This window comes from Bipolaris zeicola (genome assembly GCF_000523435.1).
Source record: "Bipolaris zeicola 26-R-13 unplaced genomic scaffold scaffold_26, whole genome shotgun sequence".
Taxonomy (NCBI): Eukaryota; Fungi; Ascomycota; class Dothideomycetes; order Pleosporales; family Pleosporaceae; genus Bipolaris; species Bipolaris zeicola.
Genome location: NW_006912075.1, coordinates 47,317 through 67,868, shown reverse-complemented (window position 1 = coordinate 67,868; position 20,552 = coordinate 47,317). Strand labels below are relative to the sequence as shown.

Here is a 20,552-nt window from a genome sequence, read left to right as displayed (position 1 = left end):
CCAAAGGGAGGACGGCGGCCAGTCCCAAACGCCTACCCATGCCAATAAACAAAGACCCTTGAAAAGAGACAGGGATGGAAAACGCCAATCATAAAATCATGCCGAGTGCGACAACTGTCGCATCAATCAACTCGGAAAGAGAACCGACTCATGCAGCTGGGGCCGTAACGATGCTATGCGCAAATTGGGGCATCGTGGAAACAAAAAGCTCTCCATCGAAGGAGGCGGATAATGATAGAAAAGTACCGTGACTTTGTGTATGCGTGTGTGTGCAGGTGGCGAGAATTGTAGGTAAGGTTCTTAGAGGTATTGACGGAAGTAGTCTGGGTTAAACCAGCCGACGCGGTCGTACGACTGCCACAGTTTACTGGCCTTGTTGACGTCAATTTTGCAGGCCTGCTGGGCGTCGGTCTTGCGGAACTCCTTGCCGATTCTCAATGCCTCAATGCGAGCCTGGAAGATGCGACGCTTGCTGGTGAGATAGGTGGCACAGTTGAGGCGCAGGGTGCCTGCAAGGTTGAGTTCAGCCTCGTGCAGCAGGTCGCGATCGGGATCGTCGGCGAGTGAGAGGGCCTGGCCCTTCCACTCAGCCTTGAGAATCTTGGAGTTGCCCTTGGGCAGCGTGTCGAGAGGTGGCGAATAGTCTGGGATGGCATTGTAGTCGGAGTCGTCACGGTTCGTGGCTGGTCGCGCAGGCTTGGGGGAGACCGAGACAGATGCTGGCTTTGGTGCAGGGTCAAATGACTCGTAGACCTGTGCAAGGGGGCTGCGCTTGGCCTTTGGAGCGCGAGGAGTACGGGGAGGTATCCGGGGAAGAGCGACCTTTGGCTGGCGGGCTCTAACGGATGGTGCAGGAGCCAGCTTCTTGAGAGCGGTGCGCTTTTGGACACCGGTGGGACGACCGTAGTAGTCGTCGAAACGACGCTCCTGAGCCCACCAGTGTCGGGGGTTCTTGGTGGCCGAAGCAAAGACGTTTGAGCGGAATGAAACGGCCAATTCGTAGTCTGCGCGCGAGGGCTTGGAGTGCAGGCGTGCGTAGTCGTGCGACTGCATGTGGTGGGTGATGGCGTCTTGTTGCGAGGCTGAGTCTGGTGAGGAGGAAGAGGAAGGAGCTGAGTCCTGGGGGAAGAGCGGTATGTCGGCAACGGAGAGGGTAGCGTCGTGGGCGACGAAGAGCTGAGGGTCGCGTGAGCCGGGCTCTGCGACAGTATCCATGGTGTCCTTTTGGGAGTGGGAGTCGTATGGCGAGATTGGGGGGGAGACGTAGGCGATGCGGTGAGTTGCTGCCTGGCAGGCGCTGAGGGAGGCGTTTGTCATGGGCTTCAATTGGACTGAATTGAAGGAGGTGTTGGGCGATTGAGTAGAGGCAGAGGCAATTGACGAGCCAAACGACTCTGATCGCTTCATCTCTGGGGGGGAGAGGAGGGAAGAGACGGTGAGGCGGGCAGTTGGGGGTGTCTTATGAGGCGAGTTTGCCATTGCGTAGTGTGGTCAGAAGGTTTGTGCTTTGACTAGAAGCGAATGCCCCCGGCGGCGGTAGCGGTATTTGAAGGGGGAAGCGAGAGCAGCAGAAGGCTGAGGGAGCGATGATGGTTTGCGGGGAGGGGGTGGAAAATAGGGTAAGTAGCAGAGCCAACTATGGGTGGGCTCTGGGACGAGCCTACGGCGTTGCCACCGTTATATCGTCAGAGAGCAGCAGGCAGCGAAGGTTGAGCGTGGAAGGCGGCAGAATTGCCCGAAGCAGCGGCTTATGCAATTGGGGCGGGCAGGGCGATTATTAGTCAAACCGCAGGACAGGGCAGGACAGGTCAGGATGGAATTAAAGTAGCAGGGCTGTGGCCGTGGCCGTGGCCGTGGCTGGGTGACAGTGCGGAGTTATGGAATCGGAGCCGGGGAGGAGGTGGAAGAGTGTGTGGTGAGTGGACTACTGGAAATAGTGGCCAGAAGCAATGCAGCAGCAGCAGCAGATGATGATGATGATGATGAATGCAATGGCATTTGCATCTGGGAGGCAGAACAAGCCAATCTTGCCGAAACCGGACGGAGTTATAGCCAGCCAGCAGACGGGCTTGGGGCAGCGGTTTCAAGCAGGCTACAGCATGCGAGCCAGGCCGGTGTGACTCTGGCTTTGAGACAGACTGGCGGCCATGTGCTAGCGGACCAGACAAAGAGGGTGTGCGGTTGGCGCGTGCCATGCTGCGATCCAGCCCATGCCATGGCTCAAAGCCGCTTCCCTCGTCCATCATCATCCATCCATCCATCCAGCACAAGCACAAGCACAAGCACAAGACAAGGGCGCGCGCGGCCGGGAGCGGGCAGCGACGATGAGTCCTTGGTGAGGAGCGGCGAGGCTGACCAATGCCCTCGGCCAGCTTTACATGCCGGGCGCACTTTGCAGTCAGAGAGACACTGGCTATGCGCGTCCACGGCTCCGTGTCGCCCACCAAGCAGCGCCAACCCCGGCTGGGCGGTGACGGGCCCCGTAACCGTAATCTCTCAAAATACAGTATGCTCCATTTCCATCTAATCCCTACTGACCATCTTACTGCCTACCTACTTACTCTATGCCGACCGCCTCGTCTATACGCCGCCGCCGCTGCTTTGCTGTCTGTCTCTCTCTCTCTCTCCCCCCCCATTGCGCCCGCCCTGCAACCCATTGAGCCTGCCAGAGCGGCTGCTTTTGCCATTGCACCCCCTAGCCACCCACCAGTGTGCCACAACAAGGCCCCATGGCTGCGTGGGAGCCTGCAATGCCACATTCCCACCCTCTCCCTCTTCCTCGCTCGGCTTCCGGTGGAGGAGCTGGGCCACACGGGCTTCCGTCATCAGTCTCGGTTGCCCTTTTGTCTATTACTAGACCCAGCTACCATACTGCCTAATAAGTACCGTACATGCGGCTAGTTGGTGTCTGACCGCCATGGGGGTTATGCAGACATGACCATGGCTGCAAGGCCAATTCACACCAATTGCCTGTCTTGGCCCCCGTGGCTGACGACGGTCATGGCAAGCATAGCAAAGGGGGGGGAGAGGGGGCTGCCCATGCTGGTGGCCCGTCAGCGGCGGCTGCCGACAAAGCTGTTGGCCACGGAATTCCATTCTAGTCCTTCTAGTCAGGGTCTTGTGACTTGTCTGCTTGTCCCCATTCTTGCCTTACTCGCCTTCCATTTCGACGTCTTTCTCTCCCAAGCGCTGTAGCCAGCGCCACCGCCTTGCATGTGAAAGCCTCCTCCCACCCCTTAGGTCCTCCCATCACGCTCAGCTGGACAGCCGACGAGGTCATCCACAGCCCGGTGCCTATTTCACGTCGGATAATCCCAACCCATGGCTACCCAAGGCTGCTCACGAGACGCGGCCCTGTCGACACCATCTCGTCTTGATGGTGGGTTGAAGGGTTCAAGGGAGTGGGTGGTCATGCTCATGCGGCCATGGCACCAACCCTGGCGAGCGCGTGTGTTATCGTCGTTATCGCGCTGTGGGGGAGGAGGGGTTCACGCTGCAAGGCACCCCTTCGACACGCGCCCGCTAATTCCCGCCGCTGGCCTCGATTGTCCTTGTCGCATTCCATTCTTCTTCTTCTGTATTGTAGTATTCACTGCCATTGTGCGCATTGCTGTGCCATGGTCGCTGCACGCATGCACCTCCTCCCTACATTGACCATGGCCTTTGCAACCAGCCCCCCATTGTTGCTGCTGCTGCTGCTGCTGCTGCTGACTCGGCGCTCCCCGAAATGCAATGCACCACAGCCGTCAATTGCAATTGCTCCCTACCCAATGCCTCTCTGGACTAGCGGCCCGATCTGCGCTCCTCGACAATATCCACTCTTGACAGCTGGTCAGCCGATAGGCCAATGCAGCCAGATGATCCCGTCGTTCGCTGCCCCATCTTCTCTTTCAGATGATGCGACCGACGCCTTTGGGGTCCCTGCATCCGCCCTACCTGCAACCTGCCACCTGCGAGCACAACAAGCAAAGCCTGCTGCTTGTCCTGCTTGTCCTGCTTGTCCTGCTTGTGCTTGCATTGCTCGCTTCAATCACATCCTCTCCACATCACATCCACGTCGTCTCTGCCTAAAATAGCCCATCCACTCGATCGCCAGCACAACCACGGCAATCAATCGCACAGGTACACATGTACAAAAGGTACGTATACATGTCTACGTACCTCGCGACAAAAACAACTGCCCAGCTTCTAGGCCCTTCGGATCCAATTGCCTTCTCCGCATCGTGACGTAGCCCATTCTCTCTAATCAATCTGACATGACATGCCTGACTACGCAAGCCCCCCTGCCGCCCATGTCGCAATTTGTTTCTGGTAGTGAGAAAGTCAATGCCATGTCGACTTGTCTACTACACTACTACGATACTACCATGCATGCCTTCACGTGCTTTTCGCGGACCAAGCGTTGCCCCCATCTCAACTCAACCTGCCACCATCACCGTGCTGTTCCCCCCACATACGTCATATCGCCAGGACAAGGGGCCCTACACTACACACCATGTGCCCACACCGATAATCACCCGCAATGTCTCTGCCCAAACTACCTACCAATCGTCGATTCCTAACCCGGCTATTCAATTCGCTAGCTGCACCACCAGCCCCGTCATCACCTGATGCCGCCGCCTCGCTCACCGACGACGCAGACGACAAGCACCACCCCAACCCCCTCGATAGCGTACCACCCGCGGTCAAGAAACAGCTGCTTTCCTTGCAAGTCCTCTTCCCAACCGAATTCATTCCCGCGCTAGACGTCCTCGACCGCCGCCTAGTCACTCGATTTCGCATCCGAAACCATCCGTCGTCTCCTTCTGTCCATCGACAAGACGGACACCACCATGAAGATGCGGTGATGCGACTAGGCGGTGACGACGACAACGACGACGACGACGACGACAATGATGAAGAGATGCACATGAGTGATGATGCAAACCTCAAAGACGCGACGTGTACATTTACCACAAAACACACCTCCCTCCCTCACGAAGAAGCAACATCAATACCCGTACATGTCACAACCACAACTTCTGCTTACAACGACAAGACCAAATCATCAATCTACTACGTCCAATCCGCCCAGCACCACCGCTCCTCCCGCTACTCCTCTACTTTCTCCTTGTCCTCTGATCAACCCCCAACCTACCAAGTCCGCCTCACAACCTGGTCCTGCTCCTGTCCCGCCTTCACTTTCGCAGCCTTCCCTGCCACTCCTGACTCTCCTCCTAGCCAAACACACCCTATTCCCCATACTAACCATGACAAGGAAGAAAGCGATGAACAAAATGATGACACGGCACAAAACCCCCCCTGGATCTTCGGTGGCACAACGCTAGGCGACGATATGCCCCCCGTCTGCAAACACCTCTTAGCATGCCTACTCGCCGAAAAATCTAACAATCTCTTTGGTCGCTTTGTACACGAAAAATGGGTTTCTGTACCTGAAGCCGCAGGATGGGCTGCTGGATGGGGAGATTAGAGAAAAAAAAAATCATGTTTTAGATACTTTGGATGTACATGTAATGCTCTCCTGCTCCTGCTCCTGCTGCTCCTGCTCATGTTGTGATACCCCCCCTCAACCAACCAACTAACCAACCAACTAACCAACCAACTTTGTTTTTTTTCTCTTCGTCTTGTTTCCATAGCAAAAGGCATTGATTCAACAGAATCAGACTACATCAAGGATAACACCCTTTTTTTTTCTTTTTTCTTTTCTTTCCCCTTTTCCATCAACATATGCTCAGGCAATACGGCATTATCGCCATTCATCTTGTTTTAGTACTGCTCGTTTCAAACACAAACCCTTTTTGTCCATTGTCATTGTCAAGATTTATGCAATAACATACACGATAGCATACTACTAACATCATGTCCTTTGTTCATTTCATGTCTAATCATGCCAAGCTCATGCAAGAGAAGAAAGAGAGAAAGGAAGAGAGAAAGACCCCCCCTCCCCCCCCTCTCTCTCTACTCTTTTGACAATGTCTCTCTCTTCTTCCCCTCTCCCCCAAAAAAAGGTTACGAGGAGCTTATTGTACACTAGTACACCTGGTTGGCTACAAGGCTCCATCATCTAATCTCATGATCATCTCTCCCCGCCTCACTCGCCTCACTCACTCCGCCTCCCTTTCAGCCCTTCTTCTTGGGCTCCTCTTTGCCCTTTTCCTTGCTCTTGTCCCCTTCCTTGGCCTCGCCGCTCGCCTTGTCACCCTCCTTCTTAGCCTCCTTATCCCCTTCCTTGCCTTCCTCCTTCTTGGCCTCCTTGTCCTCTGCTTGCTGCTTGTTCTGGATCTTGTTCTCAATCAGGTCGTGGAACGCTGTAATGGCTCGGATCAAGCTCGATAGGTAGATTGCCATGAGTTGATCGTTCGTCTTGACGCTCATGGCACGCGCAAGCTCACCATTGTCCACACCGCCCGCTTGACCCGCCGCTGATCCCACGCCATTGGTCGCACCACCTACTGGTGCAGCCTTGGGTGTCGACAGGTTAGGCAACAGGTTGAACACATCTTGGAGATTACCAAGAATCGCGTGGTTCACAGGCAGATCCTCGTCAAGAACCTTTTGTAGATATTGCCCAATGTCTCGTAACCGTAGATGTAATCCTTGCAGCGACTGCAGTTGTGAGGTTATGCGTGTTGAGAGCGTGCCGACAGCCACGTCGCGGATGTCACGGAGGAGGTGCTCGACACCAATCTCTTCCGCCTCCTCAGCCTCGATTATCGATGGCGTGTGCACAAACGTCTTGGAGGTTGTTGTGCCGTCCTAGACTTAGAATTAGCATCGTCTTCCATACACGTCACCCCACCAGGTGCATTGCTGCTGTGGCAACAATAACCCCGCTGAGCCAAGTGCACTCACATCCTTAATCTCCTCAACCGCAAAGTAGGCGTCTGTCGGTACCCCCACCTCCTTGGGCTGGACGTCGATAATGACTAGTAGCGGGTTTGGTGTGTAGCGCTTGAATAGCTCGTTGACCTCGAGATCCGACGCCCTCAGCTTGGGTCCAGTGTGATACCAGCCGATGAGCTTCTCCCGCGCGTTGATCTTCTTGAACATGTCGTTCATCGACTCGACGTAGTTGTGGTCCAGGAACCATACCGATGGGTCCTTTTCGTCTTCCTCGAATGGCACTGTAGCCCAAAGTTAGCTCATACACTCAACGCTTCCCCGCCCTCGGGGCGAATTGCTCAGGCGGCAAACTGCGTCTGGAGAGGGGCTACACACCCGCAAAGCTGTTGGACACGCGTACGTTCTTGCCGTCATTTTGTCCAAGAAGTACACCGACTACTCTCCTCTTGGTGCCCTTTGCTTGTCGGCCGTAGTGGTCTGCTGCCGAAAGAAGCACGAGCGGCGCGACCGAGACGTTGCGGGTCACAAGCGACAGCGTTTCTGCTGTGGTGGCGGGCATCCTGATGGCGTGTACCCAGTATTGCCAATGTTTCTGTTGGTTGTCTGGGAAAGAAGATGGCAGTGGTGGGTGTTGACGGGGCGAGATGATGTCGTTATTGTTGATGCGGCTCTGCGATGGCCATCTACGTACTAAGCTTTCGGGACTGTGAGATGGTGAGTGGGTCAGAGCTCCGCACTACTACCATAGCTCACCCAGCACTGACATAACCAACCCCAGAATTATACATTAAATCACCACTGCATACAGCACTCGCGGCTACAGAAACCACATAACATTTCAAAAATTGGTATCTCAAGAAGACGTACTAGTACATACTGCAGACCTGCAGAACAGAAGCGCAAACTGGATCAAGGCCGTGCAATGGCCTCGGAGTATCTTTGAAAGAATACAACCAAAACAGAAAAATAAGAGGCGAATACTACGGGAAATAGGGCTGCAAGACTATTCCGTGACACTGAAGCTCCATGTCGAACATTACCGTATCATACCAAACCACACATAGCCAGGACAGATTATAGAGTAGCAGTGGGGAAGTAGTACTGATCCCAGAGGAACTCGTAGTCTTCAATAACACCACCGACCATGTCAAGAAGAGGCTTGCCCTTGAGCTTGGAGGTTATCGAGTGGATCCAGGCCCTAGGTACATTGTTAGCTACATTCACCATGTTCAGAATTCGTCGTGACTTACTTGGTGATGTTCTCGTAGAATGCGCCGCGCATCGCCCACCAACCCATGGACCAGCCCCGCTTACGTAGCTCTTCTCTCTCTAGGCCAGTCAAACCACGGAGTCCTCCAGCCAAGCGCTCCTGGAAATCCTTCTTTGCAAGTTGACGAGCGCCATACTCGATGCTGACGCCAATCAACCACGGCCGCCAGCTCTTCCTGTCGCCGCTAAAGTGCTGCATGGCCAAGGCATAGGCAACGGGTCGCAGAATGTAAAGGACCTCGGCAAGCTCGCCCTTTCCACTCACTCGATGCAGAAGCGCCTTGGGTGGTTTGATGTCGTCTGCTGTAAGTACCTTGGAGAGGAGGTAACTCGAAATGTCCGAAGAATCTGGCAAACTAGGCATCGACAGACCAGTCCTGGGCATTGCCCAGTTCTCAGCCTCGACCGAACGCTCGCTTGGTGGCGTATCCATGCCATCCGCCGACGCCGATGACTCTTCAAGAGAGCTGGGGTCAATTTCCCGCTGAGGGAGCGGGGGAGATAGGAGAGGGCGGGAGTTTGTCAGTCGGAGCAGCAGCAATCGGCATACTGCCTTTACCACTTCCAGCAACACCACAACCCGCCATCGTACCTTCTCGCCCTTCCTCTTGGCTGCCATCTCCCACAGCAACTCGGTATATTGAATCATCTGGAGTACTAGCGCGATTCGCTTATACGTGGGCGAGTGCTGTGTCCAGAACTTGGTGTATCGATGATGCGGGGTGACAGGGTGTCGTCGCGTCCCTGGCATTTGCGCCATGGCTTTGGAGAGGAGAGAGTCGTGGTATAGAGAAAGGACCTGGACGCCGCTATGAACTATTCGTGTGTCAGTTGAAGGAGACGCGCCGCCAGCGAGCGCGCAACATACGAGACTCTGATGCGATTTCGGATTCCCGGAAGCGTCCTAGGTCTTGTTAGCATCGTGCCAGAAAGTAGTCCCATTGAGCCATGCGCACCCGGAATGATATATGTCAACGAACGCAGTGCAGACTCAATCTGCGTCACAGCGCTGCTGTTTTTGGTGATGAAGTCCGAGTACATGCCCAGCCATCTCGGGGGCAGTGACAGCACCTCGCCCGTCTTCTGTGTTGCTTGCTTGTACATGGCTGCAGTCGCCTCAGCCAGCGCGCTGAAAGGTGGCGCTTGTGCGACGTGTACGTCGTGGTGTTGGTGTATGCACGTGAGGACAGGAGTCTGGGCAGGGTGAAGTCATGGACTCGTTATCGCGTGCCCGGCAAAGTACCGAGGCTCCCGCGGTTACTCTACCCCGGATGACACCTCCGCAACATCATTGCAGCTTCTACCCCAGAAGACATTGCGCCCAAGTGATACAAGCCTTGTTCAACGTTCAATTCATTTCAGTTTATAGGTATTGCGATTGGCCAAAATGAATGAAAAACAAAGGAGTGCCTCCACCGTACACGGAGTTCGGCTCTTCCATCGCTGCACATGACCATTAATGGCATCATCTTTCTCTTCTGCTTGTATCTAGCCAACTACACATCTGTAACAAGTCGGCACACAGTAGCGCGTCTGCCTAGAGAAAACACCAAATGTGGCTTAGAAATAGAGCCGACTGGCACGTGACTACGCGAAGAAGAAAACCCAACTTCCATCTCCACGCGTCCATCTGAGCGGGAGAACATACACGAACGCAAAGCAATTGATCCTATTTCCACCATGGCGAGTAATGGTCGAACTACTCTCCCTGTTCCGCAGGTACCCGTCCAGGACAGCGACAAGAAGCTCTTTGCATCAATCAATTCATTCGTCCACGAGTACATGTCAAAATACGACAACTCACACGACTACCAACATATCCTGCGCGTCTTGTCCAATACCAACCAAATATTTCAGGCCGAACTAAAGTCCAACCCCTTTATGGCTTATGACACTACTTCACTGTTCCTCGCCGCCCTTTTGCACGACGTGGGCGATCACAAGTATGCAAAACCAGGAGAAGACATCGAGAACCAAATTGCCAACACACTAATTCAACACGGCGCATCTATTGAACTGGCCCAAAAGGTTCAAACCATTGTGAAGAACGTTTCCTATACGAACGAGGTCCGCGACCCTGCTCGCGTCGCTTCAGTGATTGGGCAGTATCCGGAGCTCGCTATCGTGCAGGACGCCGATCGCCTCGACGCCATTGGTGCCGTAGGAATAGCCCGATGCTTCTCTTTTGGGGCAGCAAAGATGCCCGAGCAGCCTATGGACAGAGCGGTCAGCCATTTTGGTGAAAAATTGTATAATCTCGCAGGAATGATGAAGACGGCTACTGGCAAAGACATGGCGAGGAGAAGGCATGATGTGCTAAAGGAGTTTGCAAAGGAGTGGGAAGAGGAGACACGCTTAAGCTTCCAGCTACATTGATTATTATGGAGCGGATTAAGCTTCCACTACACGATGGCAAATCAGTCATTTCAGAATACCGAAGGTGGAATTGGAATGGCTTCCGATTCACAATGCTCATCTTATAAGTCCGATACCAGATTGTCTTAAAGAGGAATGCACTTCGGTGCCGTGATGTGAATAAACTCTGGCCCTGACGATCGCTCAAAAATCCATGTTTGTCCTTGGTATCACACCACTTTGAACTCGCGCATCTTGGCCGATGAATGCAAACGGGCCGAATTACATGCAAGACACTGTCGTACAATGTTGGCTGGTTATTGCGACACAAGGCCCAGTGTCTTCAAGAAATCTTTGGGATGGCATCCAACAAGAATAGAGTCCAGTGCAGATGGGAAAGGCCTGGAAGCATGGCGGTACAATCAAACGTGTTACTAGACTTTACAAAGCCAAATGTACAGGGACACCCGGAAGAATATCCCGCCAATGAATGAATGCTGCGTGACATGTCCGGTTTATACATTTAGCGGACGCACGGTTGTCCGTGATTAGCATCCCAAGTTCGGTCGCGCATCTCCACACGCTACGTGCTCCTGTGAACCATTGCAATTGGATCCGGAACAAGGGCAGCGGCCATACCTTGCCGTTTTGTAATCACTGGTAACGGTCTTCAATGCCTAGTGAATCTGGAAGCCAGCAAGATCCTTTGGTGCGCGCTTAACGTGGGGACAAAGACCGAATACTACTAATGTAAGTCTCGCCGAACAACCAAGTCGGGTGTTGAACCATCACCGGACTGCCATATGGTCTCTCTACATAGCCACAAGTTACTATCGTAACCAATTGAAGAAAAGGGCCCATTCAGCTACAATTTTGAACGACAAATGTCCTGTATGGAAAAAAGCCGCATGTGGAGAGAGGACACTTGTTTACCGGAGAGAGATCCGATCATGATTTGCTATGCGCCCGCTACACTTGAGGCGGTAACGCTAGCAGCCGCAAAGAGTGGGCTTCTGCATGCGTCTGTTAGTTATGCAGCCCTCCACTAAAAGCTACAGGGAAGTGAAACGCACCATGGAGGGCAGAGGCAGTGAATTGGCTGGGAAAGAAAAGGGATAATATATAATCATGGGTTATAAAATCATAAGCATGCGATTCAGGAGGTCTTGAGTGTATGACTCGAAGAGTAATGACAGAGTTTCCGTGGTAGATTGTCCCAAAAGGAAAACGCGAGAGTTCGCAGGCAATGGCTGACGTCTACCTGGAAATGGGGAAATGGAGACATTTGATTGGCGGGACGAATTGCCGTATCCCAATCGACAATCAAAATTCCTTTTACGCTATCCAAAGACTGCATAACCATGGGAAATAGATATTTAGAAACTCGGTCTCTGGGATCTGGTTCTAATCGTCTTCAAGTTTCTAGATCAGTAAACAAAAAATAATCCCGTCCGCCCATCGCCCACACGAGAACCGTTTGCCGGAACATGCGCCCTCTGCGACCACTCCTCCCGTCAGCCACGCGACCACGAAACGAACCCCTTCCGCCGCTGCCGCGAGACCGCGTCGCGTCGGCCTGCGATCAGTGTCGAGTACGGAAGATACGATGTAACGGAGACCGTCCCGTGTGTCTCGAGTGCACCAAACGCTCCACCTCGTGCCACTATGCGACTCGCTCAGCGGAAACCCAAGGCCAAGCGCTGAAGCGAAAATACGACGCCCTGCACGCTGAAAACGAAGCCTACTCCGAACTCTTCAATCTCATAAAGACAAGGCCAGACGATGAGTCGCTCGAGATCCTGCGCCGCATCAAGACAGGAACTGACGTCAAGGATGTACTCAGGCGTATCAAAGAGGCAGACTTGCTCATGCAGCTCAATCCGTCAAATCCGGAACCGGATGTCAAGCACCAATATACCCTCCCACTTGTCTCGGGTATTCCTGCACACTTGCTCAACCCGGATCCAGAATACTACCATGCCTTGTCTGCCGCTGAGCCCGCTACTGCCGTTGCCGCTGCCGCTACCGGTGCCGAGCAGAGCAAAGCCGCTTCCTCAGCTGATTGTTGAACGTCATCCCAAGAGGGAAAAACAAAGAAGCTTGCATACAGCCGGCGGCTGAAACAACACCGTTTCCAACTCACTGTACAGTGTTTTTCTCCACAGGACACCAAGGGAAACTGTGATCCTTGCCGTCGGTTTTTTAGAGAACCATTTTTCTGCACACCCCAGCGGAATTCATAATACCGGTGGCTTTTTATTTTAATCTCCAGACGGAAGTCTTTTATTATAGATGGAGTCGGGAGGAAATGGGGAAGAGAGGGAAGCAAAGCACAGGGGTTGCAGCAGATGTCACTTTTGAAATGCTTGATTGGTGCGTTCGGATCATGCATTGCTCTGGTATTCAGCCACCTAATGTGTTCAGTACGCCTGATGGGTGGCCGCCACGGCCCGCTCCTTCATGCTGGGAATACCTGGGTGCTTTAATAAGGTTCATTGAATGGCCCACTAAACAACCGCCGTCAACGGTTCATCACCGCGTTGTGGGGGGCGGGGAACCGGTCTAGAGAACTATCATACAACATACCGAAGCTGGGGGCTTAAATAATCTCGTCTTAAAAAAAAAGTAGTAAAAGGGGAGAAAATGAGGTCGACCAGATTTTCTTCGAGCCAGTAAAAGTTAAGATCAAAGAACAGGCGTTTAGGTGGACATCATACAGGGTCCTGGCAGAATTTGCTTGCGTCGTGTGTTCCTTGCAAGACAAAGCAGCATTGATTCGCAGGTGAGCGTGTGTAACTTTCCCTTACAGATTAGTACAACCTGTACAGCAGCATCACTTGCAACCAATCATCGACATCCAAACGTGTATGAATAATATTACGATTTTTTTTTCCTTTGACGGTCCTATTTTTATCCTCTAGGCAATACACGCATAACTAAGACGCGCGATAATTAAACATCAACAACAATCCATGAGGGCATGAAGAAGAGTATTTCTATTTGTTCATTCTCATAAGAATTCCATCTATCGCATCCACTCAAGCACCGATGGCCTGCGGGTTCCAGAAGACACCCTTGGGATCGACCTTTGCCTTGAGCTCGGTCAGGCGCGCTGTCACCTCCTCACCATAGTACAGCTTGTGAGCAGTGGCAGCATCATACGTGGGATCAACGTAGTTGAGATACGCGCCAAAATTTGTCTGAGGCTCGGCATTGATGATGGCATCGTTGATGCCGTTGATGAAATCCTTGGGTGTAGCGCCGTAGCCCCAGTTCTGGAACACCCACAGGCTCTTGCGGTCGTCGTAGGCGGCGAAAGAAATGTCCTTCTTGTTGATAGCCGAGCCGGGTCCACCGTACAGGTTCATGATGATGTACCAATCTTGGGAAGTACCGGACTGAAGGTGGTCGTAGAGCGCGCCAATGGCCTCGGATGTAAGACCGCTGGATTCGGGGACAGTTACAGACTTGGCGAAGAAGTCTTCATGCTCATCGTAACCAGTTGTGAGTACCTTAATGGTCGTCTTGCCGGAAACCTTGACTAGGTAGTCGTACCAGGCCAAGGACTCAACAGAGGGGCTAGAAGGTGTAGGGAGACCGCGGAGAAGCTCAGGCTTGATCTTGTTGTTGAATTCATCGACAGTACCAAAGAAGGCGCCGCTCAGACTGTAGCCGTTGTAGCCGTCAAGGTAGACACCAAATGAGATACGGTTATCCACAACCGAGCTGTTGGTAGCCACATCCTGGAGGTGGAGGAAGGTCTTGGTCCAGACATCCTTGGAATCGTGAACGCCCTGGAAACCAAACGAAAAGTACGTGATGCTGTCTGGGGCAGCATGGGTCTGGAGATAGAACTTGGTGACGATACCGAAAGAATCAGCAGCACCCCTGATAGCCCAGAAGAGATCAGGCGATTCGGTAGCTGACACCTTGACGAGCTTACCATCAGCGGTAACAACCTCAGCACCGACGATCTGGTCCATAGCAAGACCCCAGTTACGCGAAGTTTGACCGTAGCCTCCGTGGGTATAGTGGCCTCCGATACCTACGCCAGGGCAGGTACCCTGAGCGAGTGCAGCCTTGCCTTGGTTATAGATTCCGTCACCAAGGTTACCCAGGCGGACACCGCCTCCAACTGTTGCAATACCAGTATCCTTGGCAAGCTCAATAGTCTGGAAAGACTGAAGGTTGATCTGCATGGCGCCATTGATACCACCGGTGTTGAAGTTGGCATAAGAGTGACCACCCGACTTGGCCTGGCACTTGATTCCTTGCTCACCAGCGCAGACAACAGCATCTTGGACATGCTGTTCAGTGGTTGGCAGGACAATGACGGCAGGGTTGAAGGGTACGCGCAAGTTGTAAGGCTTTGCAAGATTTGCGTATTCCTCGTCGCTGCTCATCTTGAAAGGCACTTCCTTTCCATCCAAACACTTGACAAGACCCTCAGGTGCTGACACTGGTGAAGGGGCCGGAGTTGAAGGCGAGGGCGAGGGCTGAGGGCTGCTACCATCGTCACACGTTCCGAAGCCAGACTGGCATCCAGTTCCACACTGCCCGCTGTTAGCCTCCAGGTCGTGTTGCGCTCCACAAGCTACTCACCCATGCCGAACCGGTTCCGCACCAACCGTATTGCGAGCAGCAATCTCCAAACGCAGAACCCTTGCACGTAAGACCGGCAGTTCCGCCGCATGATCCGTCAGTCGAGACGTCCCTCCTGTCTAGCACTGGGGTGGGCGTGGCCGATACGGCGACGAGGCCCACGGCAAGAGGAATGAGAAACTTCATTCTGGTGGTGAAGAAAAGATTAAGGTTGTGCCGTGGGGGATGGCGTCAGGTGAGAATTAAGTATTGATTCTACAGTCAGCAAGATATTACCCCAACCAGGGGTAGGGGGATAGTAAACAAATTAAGGAAACAACGGCTTAGACGGAGGAACGCACGATGCCTACACTAACATGTGATTGTCAAGGCCGTGAAGAAGAAGCTTTGCCCAGAGGGAAAGGGTGCTTTTAAACAACTGATCTGCGGTGGTAGTCGCCTCCTTGCCGTAGCCTTGTGTACCTGCGTCAGGCGTATGCCCTGTCGTCGATCCACCGGATACGACAAAATCTCATCAATTACTCCACAAGCCAGCACCCAATTCTGATTGCTTAAGACAGCGCGCATTGTACCCATCGTAAACTAATGGGCGGCCTAGATCCTAATACGAGCTTACTTCGCCGAGCCCACGGCACAGATAGCCGCGACGAAAAGCAATCCCTGATCCTCGTCGAAAAACAAATGACCAAGACATGTCCAGAGGAAAGCCACAATGTTATACAGCATTGAGGAATCTTATTGTGTGTAGTACATTGTGCTAGAAGACACCTTCGACGTGTTTTGAACACGCGCGACACAGCGCCGTCGGTCGCATTAGACTTCCGGTAATTTGGTCGCTCGAATTCCGAAGCACTGATTCGCCACCTACGACATGAGAGGGTGAAGAAAAGCCGTCAAGGCTTAGCTTTGGCCGTTATTACCTTGGTTGTGGAGTATAATTAGCGGGCCCGAGTGGATGGCGGTGCCAGGCGGAAGCACGCCCCCACTCCGACCGTCTATTTTTGGCAGCCCAAAACTTCCAGAAAAGGAGACGCAGGACGCCAATCGACATTCCCATAGGTGACGTACATACTACTCGTATATGTCGAGCGGGTCAATACTGTGGTGGCTTGCAATAATGTAGAATGTACCCTCTAGTATTGTAAATGTTGCAAAAAATAGACAAGATACGATGAACGCCTGACTGCCAAAACAAACCCTAAACTTGAACCAACAAAACTACCCAAATTCGGCACTCCAAATCTCTCCAAGTCAACAACTCAAAACTCCACCAGTCCTCGTGGCTCATTGGCCGTGGGTGGGTCACCTCTCTGCCAAATCACTCGGGTGATTGGCGGGTCACTCCCATCAGTGGGGTCGGTGCGGATGATCCTGTCTACCTTGTCATTGCGGGTGAGTGCCGGGAGCTCCCAGTTCTTCCTGTAGTATTCTGTCAGCTCCATGTCACTATGTCTCGAAATCAATACGATAACCTACCAGGTGTTGTCTGGAGGGAGCGTATCGAAGTCTACATCGGCTTTCGTAAAGATCCACACTTCTCCTTGACTCTCCATAGCCATAGCCTGACTGAGCAATTTCTGATAGCTAACTTGTCTGCCCGAGCTCAATGCTGACCCGATAACTGCTTCGTAACGTTTGTCCACGATATCATCGAAGAATACAGCGCCAAGGTTATCAATCTTCGGGTTTGGGACCGGCGCAATCAGGTCAGGGTGCGTTTGGACCCAGCACTTGCTTGTCTTGATCGCCCCGCCTGCTCCAAGAAAAGTGTAAAAGGCGGGTCTTCTGGCAGCTACTTGGCCCCAGCGCTGGATCTGAGCTCGCAATTCATCGAGCGGAGGAACGCTACCATCGCATGTCGTGGGGCCTATATCATCTTCTTCTTCTTTGCTGGGGAAGCAACCGCGGCGAACGAGATGATTGGTGGTGACATTGACATCTTCGACGTCTGAACCGTACAGGACATGCTCAATCTGTCTAGGAAGCTGAATGTTCGTTGTAACTGCTGATATCAGTATGTAGGAGTGTATAAAAGTTCACCATACTTACCGGCATCAGGAGGCAGAGGAGCGGGTGCTGCATTGGTAAACGGGCCAGCAGCACTCCAAAGAAGTGCAAGAGAGACTGGGAACGCAAGAAGAGATTGGAACCTCATGCTGTGCTAAGAATGGGACGGGATGCAATGAAAGACAAAAGTGAATGGAGGTGCTGTTGCTAAGGAGATTGGAGACAGTGTACTGATGTGGATTTAGGAAGATATCCAGATGTCGTTATATGCTCTTCTTTCCTTGTCTCTAAGCGCTGAAGACTGTATACTGATTCTATCTATGAAGCTTACTACCAAGCCACCCCACGAAGTCAGGCAGGCCGTTTCATGAGCGACAAGGATAGTGTTGGGGAAGTATCTACCAGGGCCGTACTATACAATCTCTCTACACACATTTCCACTCTGAATCTAGGCCACGAGATCTAATTATGGCAAGGCACTTTCAATTGATGGTAACGCTTAGGGCCAACTGCCGTCTTCATTCTACATACTCGAAACCAACATATTCCTTCACGAAGGGGCCAGTTTCTCCTGGCTTTCAGAAGCAGGGGTTTCTACGCTACTACCGGGTTTGTTCCATCCGAACAGCTTCTTGGCCTGCTCAACCACGCTCGACTTCTCATCATGCACGTAGTCTGGGCAATCTACCGGGTCATTCTTGTGCCAGCACAATTTGCCATTGCGCTTTTTGTGCGATCGCTGATGGATGATACTCCCAGGCTCTCCTTCCATTGTTGCACCGTGCTGTTCAAGGATTTGTATCACCTCAGCTTTCTTTCCAGGTATTGTCGTATCTTTCATGGAGTTGAGAAAGTACAACACCTGACTACAGTTATTTCACATATTCAATTTACCACAGTACGAGCAACTTACTGGAGAAAAGAAGATGCGTCCCTCGTTAGCATTGTGTCCAAGCTCTTCTAGGCAGTACTTTAGGACTGGAATGTCGCCCGTCATTGCAGCAGCGCCGACAACATCCCCAGTTTCGCCGCAGTCCCAGTCCTTGGTCTGTGGGAAATGCTTGAGGAATGCTTTGAACATGGGAAGCCCGGAACGGGAGGCAGCATCGTGTGGGTGTCCAAGCCAATGCTCCTGTGGGGGCCATGTTGGGTTGTCTTGGACTACTCGGTCGAACTCCTCAATGTCTTTGTTCTTGATTGCCGCAACAATCTGGCTGTAAATTTTCTCGGCGGTTGTAATATCCATGGTATCGTTTCAAAGTGATCTTAAAATTGTGCAAGGGATTTGATGGAAGAGTAAAAGTTAAGGCTCCAGGTTGAAGTTGTCAAGGGCAAGTGGTGAGTTCTTATGTCAGCGGGGTGCTTTAGCCGCCCACGCCTCTCATCCTACTACAAGATCCCTGCGTTTGTTTCCCAGAAATAGCCAATAATTTCATTCTCCAAGGGCAGGGTACTTTTAAGGCAAGCGACTCTCGTTTCAAGTGTATACAAAAATACTAACATTCTTTTCTACCACATCGAGTACCTGAAATAGTGTGCAATGTTGTGCGCCTCGCCCCATGAGTCTTCCCGAATACCCGGTGTAACTTGGCAGTGATGGATCGAGAATAGCTAGCAAGAACGAGCAATCAAGGAGTTGGATCTATTCAAGGACAGAGGTAAGAACATTGTATATATAATGTCCATCATCTCCAGTGTATCAAGTATCATTCAAACAAACACACCTTTCATACATTCTCAGCTCTACTCTCCTTTCATCTAGCATCATGCATCGTTCCTGTTCTTCCGCACTCCTTCTCTCTCTTCTCAATAGTTACCTCGCCGAAGCTCGCCCAGCCCCACAGGCCAATCCACCTCCATGCCCGACAATTGTGAATTTGCCAGAGGCAACTCTCACTCTTAGTCCAGGTCCATCCGATGTCGTTGTGAATGGCCTTCCTGATGGCGCAACTTCAACAATCTCGGCCAATGGACCAGCCATCACTATCGGCCCAAATTTGTTATCGCTAAATGCAGACAACAATGTCAACCTCAACGGCTTTGTGTTCTTGTTCAGCGACGATATGTGTCCGAAGCTGGTCATACCAATCACCAATCCAGATCCTGTGCCTGGGGAAAATACAGATGTTATTCCGCCAATTCCAGGACCAACTGATACACCTCCAGTAGACCCGGTACCGTTGCCAGATCCTAGCCCAGTGCCAGAACCTATCGAACCTACCCCAGAGCCCGGTCCAGTTGAACCCATTCCGGAACCTGATCCAGTGGAGCCTGTTCCAGTTCCTAACCCAACTGAACCCATTCCAGTTCCTGATCCAGTCGACCCTATCCCAGCTCCTGACCCAGTTGAGCCCATTCCCGAGCCGGATCCAGTGGAGCCTATTCCAGTTCCTGACCCAGTCATTCCCATTCCTATACCTGGACCAGTTATTCCCATTCCAGTGCCAGATCCTGTCAACCCCATTCCAGTGCCAGATCCTGTCAACCCCATTCCTGTACCAGATCCTGTCAACCCGATCCCGGTGCCTGATCCAGTGCCTGACCCAGTCGAACCCATTGATCCAACCATCACACCTCCTCCTCCCCCGCCTAACAACGAAGATCCCGATGATTGCGAAACCCAGACAGCAAACGTGTGCACGCAAGGATGTAGCTTCGGCACCAACGACCTTGGAATCACGACAACCACCTCATGCAAAGATCCCTCTTGCACAGCAACGACAGCTTGTGGCGTCTCCGATTCTACCACTACCACAACCATCGAAGCACCAGCCTGCACCCTCGACTTGACCGACGGCTTGATGCCGGGCTACCCTTTCCCCGTCGACGGCGACGGCCCGCTCCCCAGAGCCGACGCTCCACCCAACGTGCCCGCCCCAGCTGATCCCCAGCCCACACCTAGCGAACCAGTTGATCCCGCCCCAGAACCCACCGATGCACCTGTCGAGCCACCTCAGGAGCCCGAACCCGAACCTCAACCCGAACCTCAACCCGAACCTCAACCAGAGCCTCAACCAGAGCCCCAGCCTGAACCTGAACCCGAACCTCAGCCTGGACCCTCACCCACCGACCAAGTCTACCAAGCCGGCAAACTCACCGCAGGCGACGGCACAGAATCCATAGTCATCTACCGCAACCCCCGCGACTCGCCCTTCAACGTCTGCACCGACACTCCGTTTTACAAGGAATCAACGCTCGTAGGATTGTCCAAACGCTTCGACATTCCTGATTCCGACTACAAGAATTGCGACTTTGTGGGTATTGGGTCTGATCCTTTGGGGATTTACTGTGACGGAAAGGAGAGGCTGCCGTGTGTGGTTGTGGAGGGGTCGAGCTTGAACATGTGCTTGGCGGGTAATGGGGACACGTTTAGTGTTACTTGGAAGTGCAATGAGTAGAGTAGGAGTAGCTTGGGGGAGAGGTTTAAGCGGTGTTTTAGTTGCTTTGGTTTTTTGGGTATGACGAGGACGTTGGGG

General features: G+C 52.6%; 15 protein-coding genes across 15 annotated transcripts; 6 read left to right on the top strand and 9 right to left on the bottom strand.

The window, feature by feature from the left end:
- Positions 1 to 300: 300 nt before the first annotated feature.
- COCCADRAFT_23883 (uncharacterized protein) lies at positions 301 to 1,479 on the bottom strand (the record flags this gene model as incomplete). Its single annotated transcript, XM_007711181.1, has 1 exon — positions 301 to 1,479. One exon carries the CDS (start codon positions 1,477 to 1,479, stop codon positions 301 to 303), a length of 1,179 nt encoding a protein of 392 aa, XP_007709371.1.
- A 398-nt stretch (positions 1,480 to 1,877) lies between these two features.
- COCCADRAFT_34290 (uncharacterized protein) lies at positions 1,878 to 3,101 on the top strand (the record flags this gene model as incomplete). Its single annotated transcript, XM_007711192.1, has 5 exons — positions 1,878 to 1,900; positions 2,064 to 2,228; positions 2,272 to 2,506; positions 2,662 to 2,882; positions 2,933 to 3,101. 5 exons carry the CDS (start codon positions 1,878 to 1,880, stop codon positions 3,099 to 3,101), a joined length of 813 nt encoding a protein of 270 aa, XP_007709382.1.
- Positions 3,102 to 3,106: 5 nt separating this feature from the next.
- On the bottom strand, positions 3,107 to 3,298 carry COCCADRAFT_88483 (uncharacterized protein; the record flags this gene model as incomplete). The annotated part of the gene is made up of 1 exon (XM_007711218.1): positions 3,107 to 3,298. A coding segment is annotated over one exon (192 nt), but the record flags the coding sequence as incomplete, so codon positions are not given.
- Positions 3,299 to 3,656: 358 nt separating this feature from the next.
- Positions 3,657 to 4,076, top strand: COCCADRAFT_23882 (uncharacterized protein; the record flags this gene model as incomplete). Its single annotated transcript, XM_007711180.1, has 1 exon — positions 3,657 to 4,076. The coding sequence occupies one exon, from the start codon at positions 3,657 to 3,659 to the stop codon at positions 4,074 to 4,076; it is 420 nt and encodes a 139-aa protein (XP_007709370.1).
- Positions 4,077 to 4,522: 446 nt separating this feature from the next.
- COCCADRAFT_34289 (uncharacterized protein) lies at positions 4,523 to 5,470 on the top strand (the record flags this gene model as incomplete). Its single annotated transcript, XM_007711191.1, has 1 exon — positions 4,523 to 5,470. The coding sequence occupies one exon, from the start codon at positions 4,523 to 4,525 to the stop codon at positions 5,468 to 5,470; it is 948 nt and encodes a 315-aa protein (XP_007709381.1).
- Positions 5,471 to 6,120: 650 nt separating this feature from the next.
- COCCADRAFT_2595 (uncharacterized protein) lies at positions 6,121 to 7,402 on the bottom strand (the record flags this gene model as incomplete). The annotated part of the gene is made up of 3 exons (XM_007711164.1): positions 6,121 to 6,756; positions 6,853 to 7,124; positions 7,219 to 7,402. The coding sequence occupies 3 exons, from the start codon at positions 7,400 to 7,402 to the stop codon at positions 6,121 to 6,123; spliced, it is 1,092 nt and encodes a 363-aa protein (XP_007709354.1).
- A 515-nt stretch (positions 7,403 to 7,917) lies between these two features.
- Positions 7,918 to 9,216, bottom strand: COCCADRAFT_2594 (uncharacterized protein; the record flags this gene model as incomplete). Its single annotated transcript, XM_007711163.1, has 4 exons — positions 7,918 to 8,041; positions 8,094 to 8,928; positions 8,981 to 9,016; positions 9,069 to 9,216. The coding sequence occupies 4 exons, from the start codon at positions 9,214 to 9,216 to the stop codon at positions 7,918 to 7,920; spliced, it is 1,143 nt and encodes a 380-aa protein (XP_007709353.1).
- Positions 9,217 to 9,792: 576 nt separating this feature from the next.
- COCCADRAFT_88535 (uncharacterized protein) lies at positions 9,793 to 10,488 on the top strand (the record flags this gene model as incomplete). The annotated part of the gene is made up of 1 exon (XM_007711217.1): positions 9,793 to 10,488. The coding sequence occupies one exon, from the start codon at positions 9,793 to 9,795 to the stop codon at positions 10,486 to 10,488; it is 696 nt and encodes a 231-aa protein (XP_007709407.1).
- A 1,112-nt stretch (positions 10,489 to 11,600) lies between these two features.
- COCCADRAFT_88491 (uncharacterized protein) lies at positions 11,601 to 11,780 on the bottom strand (the record flags this gene model as incomplete). Its single annotated transcript, XM_007711216.1, has 1 exon — positions 11,601 to 11,780. A coding segment is annotated over one exon (180 nt), but the record flags the coding sequence as incomplete, so codon positions are not given.
- Positions 11,781 to 11,954: 174 nt separating this feature from the next.
- Positions 11,955 to 12,536, top strand: COCCADRAFT_88532 (uncharacterized protein; the record flags this gene model as incomplete). The annotated part of the gene is made up of 1 exon (XM_007711215.1): positions 11,955 to 12,536. The coding sequence occupies one exon, from the start codon at positions 11,955 to 11,957 to the stop codon at positions 12,534 to 12,536; it is 582 nt and encodes a 193-aa protein (XP_007709405.1).
- Positions 12,537 to 13,505: 969 nt separating this feature from the next.
- COCCADRAFT_23877 (carbohydrate-binding module family 18) lies at positions 13,506 to 15,255 on the bottom strand (the record flags this gene model as incomplete). Its single annotated transcript, XM_007711179.1, has 2 exons — positions 13,506 to 15,020; positions 15,070 to 15,255. The coding sequence occupies 2 exons, from the start codon at positions 15,253 to 15,255 to the stop codon at positions 13,506 to 13,508; spliced, it is 1,701 nt and encodes a 566-aa protein (XP_007709369.1).
- A 160-nt stretch (positions 15,256 to 15,415) lies between these two features.
- On the bottom strand, positions 15,416 to 15,580 carry COCCADRAFT_88507 (uncharacterized protein; the record flags this gene model as incomplete). The annotated part of the gene is made up of 1 exon (XM_007711214.1): positions 15,416 to 15,580. A coding segment is annotated over one exon (165 nt), but the record flags the coding sequence as incomplete, so codon positions are not given.
- A 748-nt stretch (positions 15,581 to 16,328) lies between these two features.
- On the bottom strand, positions 16,329 to 17,224 carry COCCADRAFT_2590 (uncharacterized protein; the record flags this gene model as incomplete). Its single annotated transcript, XM_007711162.1, has 3 exons — positions 16,329 to 16,488; positions 16,546 to 17,071; positions 17,119 to 17,224. 3 exons carry the CDS (start codon positions 17,222 to 17,224, stop codon positions 16,329 to 16,331), a joined length of 792 nt encoding a protein of 263 aa, XP_007709352.1.
- Positions 17,225 to 17,626: 402 nt separating this feature from the next.
- Positions 17,627 to 18,322, bottom strand: COCCADRAFT_2589 (uncharacterized protein; the record flags this gene model as incomplete). Its single annotated transcript, XM_007711161.1, has 2 exons — positions 17,627 to 17,938; positions 17,990 to 18,322. The coding sequence occupies 2 exons, from the start codon at positions 18,320 to 18,322 to the stop codon at positions 17,627 to 17,629; spliced, it is 645 nt and encodes a 214-aa protein (XP_007709351.1).
- Positions 18,323 to 18,839: 517 nt separating this feature from the next.
- Positions 18,840 to 20,474, top strand: COCCADRAFT_88619 (uncharacterized protein; the record flags this gene model as incomplete). Its single annotated transcript, XM_007711213.1, has 1 exon — positions 18,840 to 20,474. A coding segment is annotated over one exon (1,635 nt), but the record flags the coding sequence as incomplete, so codon positions are not given.
- Between the last annotated feature and the right edge of the window lie 78 nt (positions 20,475 to 20,552).